Below are 9,581 nucleotides of genomic sequence, written 5' to 3'. Positions count from 1 at the left end.
CCGCGGGTTGGGGGGGGGGGGGGGCAGGGAAGCCTCCTAAAAAGCCATAATTTCTTGTGAAATGATCCTTTTAGTTTATTGTAAGTCTGAAATTCATATCCCTTTATGAAAAATAATTAAGACTGCAAACTTCCAGGGCACTGACGTTGTTCAGCTGGACTGGAATGCAGATAACAAATGCTACAGAATAATTAGGAAAAAAATTTAAGTGGAATTTGTAAGAGATGAAGCATGTTGCTCTTAATAAACAACAGAAATGTTGTGCCTAACCATTAACACTGCCTGATGAAAACAGTTCCACAAAAAATAATTTTCTTCCTGGAAGAAACGTGCCTTAAATGTGTACTTAATCCATATGTGCTGCATGTATATTTACGGAAGAGCCTGCCAAATTTTGTTGTGGTCTATACAGAAATTTTGGGATGCTGTGAGTTGTGCAGTGAATAAAGGCATTTCTCTTTTTTTTTTTTTTCTCTCCCCTATGCGAGCAGCAAACAAATTAGAGATGAAGGGATGTGCTGAAGCGTCTAAGCAAGAAAAAACATCTTCTAAAAAGAACAGAAATAAAGACTGATGAATGAAAGTCAAGCCACAGATACTGACAGGTAAACAAGCTGATGGTGTAAGGTAGTTAAAAAAGAGATTATGGCACGGAGGACAGGCATACTATAGTATCATGAAACGCCATCAGGTAAATAAAAGGATGAATGATATCTCAAGGAAAGAAGAGAACTACAGGAGGAAGGTGAGACCAAAATATGACACAAAAATGACAGTAGAGAACAAAGAAAAAAATGCCAAAAGTTTTAAATAAAAAGAAAATATTTTTAGCAGAGAAAGAAAAGGGAGAGAGTTCTTACATACCATCACCTAAGCAATTTATCGATCAAAAAACCAAAATACATTTGTTAATAACAAAAGCAAAACAGAAACAAAAATGGAAAAAAAAATTGTGTCAGCTAAAAATGGGGTCAAGTTCAAAACTGACACAGATTTTCCACCGTGCAAGAAGGAGAAACAGGAAAAAAAAAAGGTTTCTGCCAGGACAGGTGACGAAGAAATCGGAACATCTGCCTGAATAAACAGCTCCAGAACCAGACAAATCCAGAGAACTCAGAGCCAGGGGGGATTCATCCCAGATCACCAGAGGAAGCGTCTGTTTTTATCCAAATGAAAATAACGCATCTTCTATAAACATATTCTTAACTGAGTGTGACATACTTTCTTTTTGCTTCCACTGCCTTAAGTACTTTTCACTGGGCAGAGAATGAGGAAGAGACACAGCACACTGAAACAGTGAAGAATCCTGCACCGATGTCAAATGGGCTCACAAAGAGGAACTAACTTAGGCAAGAGAAACATGGCACAGCACGGCTTCAGGCAATATACTCATTTTCCTGGTCTTGTAATCCTACAGCTCACCACTCCTTGACTTACTCCTATATAAACTGGTGGTACTACTTCATTGCTGGTGCTGTATGCCTACTGTTATTTGAAAAATGGAAAATTCTGTTAACATGACTATCTTTAGAAATACTGACCACATTGGTTTGAAATTCCCCAGATTTCATAAGCAACCTAGTGACATATAGAAATATTACTGGGTCCAAAACGCACCTGAAACCGAGGGTACCTGGCTGTTGACTTTGCTGTTCTTATTTATCTAACACTGTTGGATCTCTTGTGTGATAGCATTCAAAAGGATTGTAACTGGTGCTTGTAAGTGGATTGGAGAGAGATCAGAATCTGTATTAACTTTGTAACCTGAGAACACTAGCATACGGAAGGCAGACTCTGGAACCACTTTTTGCATGTCTACAACATTCAGATGAGGTTCAGCCGTATTACCCAACAAAATGAACCCTGAAGTCTTCATCGGGAAATGCCAGTTCAGAGCAAGAGCTCAGAGACCACCTTTAAGTTCTGCATAGAAAAGCAGATTTGGCAAGAATGACCAATTTATCTTGTAGTTAAATTTATCCATTTTGGAAAAATCCTTTGGTTTTGACCCAAAACATTGTCCCTGCTTCTTTTCCCCCAGTTTCTGTTCTCTGCAGCCACCAGAATACCTACTTGGCTGTGTAAAGCAACTGCACAACGAGACCTTTCAATTGACAAGAACAGATTGGCTCAGATGCATGGCCTTGCAAAATGTTTCCGTTAGTTTGAAAGCCTTACCTCTACATATATTGGCCCATTCTCAGCAACAGGGAAGAGTCCTTGGGAGGGAGCAAGGAACAGATCTGTTTCATACAGCTCCATGCTGAAGGTCACATTGGTGATGTGTGGTTCAGGAGGCCAGGACATGCCTCTGTCATCCTCTGGCTGGTGCAGCGTGCAATTAAACTGAAATGAAAGAAACAACACAAATACATCCTGAGTGGCAGCTGAATAAGGACAAATCTGGAGCGTACAGTACAGGCCCACCCACATCTACTCAATGCAAATCTTCAACAGGGTCACAAGAACTACAGGTGAGAAGAAACGCGTTAGAAGACAAATTAAATACTAAACAATTAATGTAATTTATGTGAAGTGCCTATTGCAGTAGACATTTCTCTATTGTCAGGTGCAAACCCAAGAGTAACACACCGCTATTGCAGGCCGGCTTGAGAAAGCAACATCTCCCTCGTCAGCATCCCCTGGAAATCCATTATCACCCGATTCCATGTCGTCATCATCGAAGCCGCTGCTTTCAGCTGGTGATGACAGCTGAATGACAATCTGCACAAAAGGTATTGCAAACGCATAAAATTAGGTGATAACTGAGCACTCTCTCTTCATGGTTCTTATTTTCTTCTCTCCTAAGAACAATGCAAAGGCCAAAAGAAGTGCACCAGCTAAGCAGATGGTGAAAGCACGTCTTAAACAGCCTCGTGCTGAGCATGGAAGATACGTAGGTTATATTTAGAGAACGCCCTTCAGTTTGTTTCCAGAATTCAGAGCCAGCAAAGATTGTCTGAATGAGCACCCCAGCATTTCCATTCTATTTCTGGTATTTCTATAACCAACATCAAAAAAAGAAATGGCTTTCTAAAGTGATTTTTTGCAACTTACAGTTTTCCCTACTGCACTCATGGAAAAATCACTGAAAGTGTTAGGGTCATTAAAGGATTTTCTCTTCTGTCATTTGCATATTTTTTTCAGAGATATACACCCCAAAACATAATGTCCCTTTCTTCATTCTCCCTTCTTTGTTCTTTGAATTTCTACTGAATTTCCCCCACTCTTTTTTTCCCTCCTTTGCACACTTCTCCATTTCTTCAACGGAAAGTTCCCAGTTTTGTTTTCCAATGTTCTCCACTCTGCTTCTGTATGCCCTGCAGCTCCTCAGCTACTCCCCTCCCCTTCAGGACTTCATCTTTGGTTTTTTGGACATAGACCAACTGCTAAGAAGTGACATATATGCTCTTTGAGACACCACTGCATGGTGTTTATTTTTTAGGAGAAATGCTCCCAAGTTCTGAAAGACACCATATATGATTCAGAGTCTAAGTAAGTAGCCAAGACTATTAAAAGACGTGACAGAGCAAGGAGAAGAGGCAAATATCCATTTTAGTTTGGGCCATAACAGAATATAGGGACAACGACAGTATTTAGCTCCAGACGTGTGCTATTCTGTAGTTTGGAGATGTTTCTGTCCACAGTCTTGGTTTGGGACCGTTTCTAAAGTTAGGTGCTACAGACTTGCCAGTATAGCACGGTTTTAACCAGGCAAGGTCAGATCAGATTGCCTTAGCTGTGTTTGGGTTGGACCACAGGCTTTCCATCATTTGCCAAGGTTACTTTGATGTACTTGAAAGCTCAGCAAGAGAAACGTGTCATTACTTTGCAACCCAGATTAGCTGCGCTGCACTCAAGCTCATCAGCTGAACCAGTCTGGAAGCAGTCACTTAGAACCTAAGTGGGCTCCTTAGCATCATCACTCCTATACAAGTACTCAGAGTCCCTTCATCACGTACATCACCTGATAGCAAACATGGACCGAAATTGTAAGAGAGAAGCATGCACAGATGATGTCTTTTCCTCATATTTTGAAAGCCTTTTTCACACACAATTTTGGAAGCAGTTTCACTTAAAATAATTCTGCGTATGAATTAAATGGTATTGCTTTGTGCAATCACAAAACTTCACTCCTATTCCTCCTTACAGCTACGTAGCACTGGTTATGTACGGGTACATCAAAGCTGCATAGGGAGCTGGTGCAACTTCTCTGAGACTGATACAGACAGTCCCCGAACTGCAGCCAGGCAGTTTTGTAAAAGTATTTAACTCCAACTCCTCCCTTTTCCTTTGGGATACGATCTGACCACAGGAGCACACTGAATGCGCAGCCTTCATACCTCCTTGAATACCGGGAGTGTAGCTACAACTAGGTTTGAGCTAGACAGGAAAAGATCAGGATGCCTCCTTTTTGCTAAAGCTAACTACAATGGCTTCCTTGTACCACTACAATGTGCAGCGCAGAAGGCGGCTCCTCTTTGTAAAATACTCACAGAGTTAAAATAAACAATCTTGTTCAAGATATATGCTGTCCGAGTCCCGCATTTGTTCAGCGAAGACTCCAAAATGAAATGGGTACTGTTCATCCTGGCTTTGCAAGAGTGATCCAGCAGCGAGAGTTCTGTCCTTGTGTAGCCGCTAGCCTGAAACAAAGGCGCTTTGTAAGTGGCTGAAACACAATTGTGTTAGGCTCTTGCTTAAAGTGCAGCTCAGAATACTGTTCGTGACCGCTGATAGGAGGAAGTGAAGTTCATTGTACTGACATCCAGGGAAGGTCACTCTCAAAACGCTGTTATACATGACAGACAGGGAATAAATGTAGCATGGAACAAAGAAAACAACAGGTTCATTATTAATCTGCTGATTAATAATGCTGACTCTGTTTGGTCTGAAATGAGCTAAAAATGCTGTCTTGTATCAGGCTCTTTTCCACAATGCAAATGGACACAAGCAACCTGTCAGCTGGTAGATGGTAAAGACAGATCTATTCAGGTCTCACACAGCTATCAAAAGCAGCTTCTTTGTACTGTGGAGATTAAAAACTCAGACTGATGGTCGAGTACAGTAATTTTTTTACAGAACCAACTCTGCAAAGCTTTAATCAGAAATCCCTCTACAAACTACCAGATTGCTGGGAAGAAGAAATGTGACCTTGAGCTATAGCAAAGAATATCTCCAGTATAGTTTCCTCACCAAACTATTTTTTGGGAGGTTGGGTGGTGATGGCTGTATATCTTAGAATGTTTGTTTTTTCAATCAAAATACAAATAGCAAAAATTTCTTCACCGAAAGGGTTGTCAAGCATTGGAATGGGCTGCCCAGGGAAGTGGTCAAGTCACCATCCCCAGAGGCATTTAAAAGCTGTGTAGCTGTGGTGCTTAGGGACATGGTTTAGTGGTAGACTTGGACTCAATCTTAAAGGTCTTTTCCAACCTAAACAATGTTATGATTCTATGAAATAAAATGGTCTTCCCAAAAAAAGCCTGCCCAAATTTGAGAATAAGAGATCACACCAACCTGCAGAGAGTCTTTTTCTACAGCTACGGTCATGACTTTGTCATCACACTTTATTGACAGGTCTACATCAGCACTGCCCTGAACCTCTTCCGGTTCTTTATGTTTTGAGAGGGAATGCTCAAAGTCATGATTTATTAACGTATCCACTGAACCCCTGGACGGTAAGATTCCTTCTCCCACTGTGTCATGTCTTCCTCTGTTAATGTGAAAAGGAAAAGTCAGGCCATCACTTAATGCAGGATTCTTTGGAGCAGGCAGCGGGTTAGGGCCCAGCAATTCTGTCAGCTCTGGAGGAAGGGAATGGTCTTCTTCATCATTCATCTCTTCTAAAAAAAAAAAAAAAAAAAAAAAAGACAAAAAACCATCAGGTTATTCAATATTTTTCCTAGAAGTATTCAGAACTAACCATTTTCAAACAAAAAAAAAAAATACTACGCAGAAAGGAAGCTCTTGAAGGCCATCCAAAGCAGCAACTTTGTACTTTTCAGGTAACTAGCTACAACCCCTCCACTAAGGGTTTAGTTGTTACTGAGGCATCTAATCCTGCTGTATTTAGTTCCTGCTAGATACCTGCCTCACTAAGAGTTGAAAAAAAGCTTTGAGGAGCGGGTCTGTTATATGCAAAAGACAACCACAGAAGTAAAAGAACCATCACATTCAGCAAATATGCTATTTTAGTGCTGCTGAAATAGCCTAAGTCCAAATCATTGGGTGAAATTCTTCCATTACCTCCCCCATCACACGTTCAGTCACTCCACTGTTGTGGAACTACTTACATAACCAGAGTGAAGTCAAACGAGAGTTAACTTTATACTGAGTAATTGAGAACACTATCTCCTGGCTTATACCCGCAACTGCTCGGGATGCTAATCTCAACATCTGGCCCAAGCAGGTAATTGCCTGTAACCCATGAGAGTGTAACTGATAAAATTCATGTGAACATAATCTTCATCAAAACAGCTAAACAACATTTTTCGTGGTTGAAATGTAGAATTAGTGAAAAAGTGGATGCAGCTCCACTAGCTTCAATGGACCCAGACATCTTTACATCAGCAATGACTTCAGCCAAATAACTAAATTTTCTTTAAATAGTTGTGTTTATTCCTTTCACTCAGACTTTTCTGGTAAGCCAGTTTTGTCTCTAAACAATTTAGATGTTCATTTAATTGTCTCAAGGAAACACCATGCTCTTACTTTTAAAAAAAATTTAAAAAATCAAAGCTGGATTTATTAACTAACAAGATATCCAAGTTGCTGAAGTCCCTTCCAGTGAACACTGAGCATGGTCAGCTGTAACAGCTGTCGGATAAACTCTAACCATTTAATTCCACCAACGTATCAGGAAATAACACAACTTGCCTGGACTTTTCTAATCAAAAAGCCATTGGCTTTTTTTTTTTTTTTAACCCAGCATTCATAGAACACTATCAGCATTCTTGATGACGAGCAGCGAGAGTAGCGCAGCCCCCAACAACAAAGCTTCAAAAGTGAGAAAGCACCTTTCAAGTCATCATATTCCTGGAAATAAAATATATTTTTTCTATAAGCTAAAAGTCCACCTTCAAGCTTACCTGTATCTTCAAGTTGCAGATGAAATCTGTTAGCAACAGGGGCTTTTGTGTAGGAAGTAACTGGACTATAGTTATGCTCATAAGCCCACTTGATCAAACTCTCATGCGATGAGGGAATATCGGGTATTACCAATTTAGTCATAGCCATGGATCGTTCCATTTCCTTTCCAAACCCAATACTATTTGATGTCTGCAAAGAAAAACTTGGTTCACAATTTACCCTTTAAAACTTGGTTCATGATTTAACATTTAAGGACACTTACAAATGGAATAGCGACACTGACTGAACATGTTTTTTCACTCTGTTTTACTCTGTTAAACAACAGCAAACTGAGAACACCTGGGAAATAAACCAAACTCTGCCACCTTAGGCACAGAACTGCTGCATGCGTGGAGAAAAGCCCCCCCCTTCCTCCCAGCCTCTGCCTGGAGTACAATAAATCAAGGGAGGCAGAAACTGTTAATCCCAAAACGAGACAAAGATGTATTTACTGCCACTTGTGTAATGCTGTATTTTCTTCAAAATCGAGTTGAAATTACCTCTAATGTGAGGTGGACTCAAGATGACAACTGATTTTTCAACTGTCCCCTTCATTTCTTTGATTAGAGCATTGCTTAAGCTACATATGGGAAAACCTTTGTTGAGCGGAGCATTACTGAAAAAGGCAAAACCTTGCACGCTCGTGAAGCAGAGCTGGTACCAGCTAACGCTTTAAAGTCAGCTGGCGCCGAGGACAGCCTGTGCCTCTCTGAATGAGCTTCGTACTAGCGATGCTGCGTGCCCCCTGCAAAATGTTGAGAATGTTAAACAGGACTGAATTAAATGCTTAATAGAGCGGGTAAGTGAGAGCACGCACGTTTATGCAAGGCCGAACTACTTAAAAGGCAACATGTACTTTCTGCACATAAAGAAGATTTAAAATTTAATTAACAATGTAAGTTTTACACAAATACATCATAGAATCATAGAATCGTTTAGGTTGGAAAAGACCTTTAAGATCATCAAGTCCAACCGTTACAGCAAGCTCAAATATGCTTGCTGACCTCTTAGTTTTATTATTAAATAATTACAAATAACGGCTCGTCAAAGTTAGCCATGGAATACAGATGAGTCATGCAGCCAATTAGCTTTCACTGCACTGTAAATGTTTTGCAAAATTTCAAATTTTCTTGTCCAAATGGGCAAGTCAAAGGAATATAACAAGCATCTCTAGCTGTTAGAGGGGCAATTAGAAAATATTCACTTTACCTTGCTTTTAAGTGCTTGGCAGCTTAAACATATATTCACACAAAGCTAAATATATATGTATTTATTTTTATGGTCACAACATGACTATTATCACTATGACAATCACATTAACTACAGAACAAGCTGAACGTGCTCACAGCAAGAATCCACTTTTCAACGATTCCTGCAATGCGATTGAATTGCACTTTCCATAGGCAGACGATAGCATTGAACGCTCTACAACACACGCTTTCATTTCCATGCCCAATTACCTTCTCCAACATACAGGGTGATTTTTTTTTTTTTTTTTTTTTAAATCCCCATTGGCTTCCCTCAATGTGAACAAATCTTAATTCTCTTTCACTCTAGCACGCCAAAAGATGGTTGGATTAAATGATCTTAAAGGTCTTTTCCAACCAAATGATTCTATGATTCGAAGATTGACTGCACTGGTCTCTTTTTTGCCCAGATCACTTCTGGACAGTGGCCACATGGGCCTGCTACCCAGCGCCACAGGAACGGAGCTTTTGCGCCAAGAAGTGAATAAAGCTCAGAGAGTCCTGATGGAATGGCACAGTTTACCTTAAGCTCCCTCCCTCATTTCTTCCTAACGATCCAGTTCTGCATCCTTTACACACCCACAGCTTCACAACTCAAGTTAAAAGGGAATTTTAGTTGCAGAGTGTCTGGTTTGAGAACACTGTTACCAGCACAGTTATCAAGGACTAGCAAAGGCCGCTGAAGGTAAGAAACAAAAAGGAAGCAATAGGTATCCTAATTTTAGTGCCTTATTACTGTTTTGGATCAAATAATCTTTTCTTCTTCAAGAGATACAAATTTGGCTGTGATTTACCACACGTTTTCATGTAACCACACAGCTTTGGCTGGTTGGAATTATTACGCTACCCCAACTTTGCCGGACCTCCCTCTCTGCTTTCCTTTTCTTTTTTGTCACGAAGAGACAGCTGAACAAATATTATCACACAATTTTACTGTCCTAGCTGGCACCTGACCATTTCCAGGGCTTGTTTATACCTCTCTGCTCCACGCTGAGCCTGTAAATGTTCAGTCCTACATTGCCTCAGCAAAAAAAAACCCGGCACAACAGCTTGCAGGAACGGGCAATCAACCGGGTCACCTACTAACCGACTCGGAATAGAGACCGACCATTTCAGAAACTGCTGGGCAGTTGTTCTCATGCAAAGAACAGTCCCTCCGAGCTTTTGAAGCCTTCGTAGGTTCCTTCTACGCATTTCCCCTCT

At 40.5% G+C, this 9,581-nt stretch overlaps 1 protein-coding gene across 1 annotated transcript in view; it reads right to left on the bottom strand.

Moving 5' to 3' along the window:
- TGFBR3 (transforming growth factor beta receptor 3) overlaps nt 1-9,581 on the bottom strand; it is a 111,179-nt gene that overhangs the window by 14,594 nt on the left and 87,004 nt on the right. The window contains exons 7-11 of the mRNA XM_009640620.2: nt 7,092-7,281; nt 5,521-5,846; nt 4,497-4,646; nt 2,593-2,724; nt 2,179-2,346 (exon numbers count right to left, since the gene is read on the bottom strand). Of these exons, the coding sequence (XP_009638915.2) occupies nt 2,179-2,346; nt 2,593-2,724; nt 4,497-4,646; nt 5,521-5,846; nt 7,092-7,281 (966 nt within the window). The remainder of the gene's footprint in view (nt 1-2,178; nt 2,347-2,592; nt 2,725-4,496; nt 4,647-5,520; nt 5,847-7,091; nt 7,282-9,581) is intronic.

Source organism: Egretta garzetta, unplaced genomic scaffold, assembly GCF_000687185.1.
Source record: "Egretta garzetta isolate BGI_Z169 unplaced genomic scaffold, ASM68718v1 scaffold706, whole genome shotgun sequence".
Classification (NCBI taxonomy): Eukaryota; Metazoa; Chordata; class Aves; order Pelecaniformes; family Ardeidae; genus Egretta; species Egretta garzetta.
Note: the sequence above shows the minus strand (reverse complement) of the source record. Positions and strands in the feature narration are given on the sequence as shown.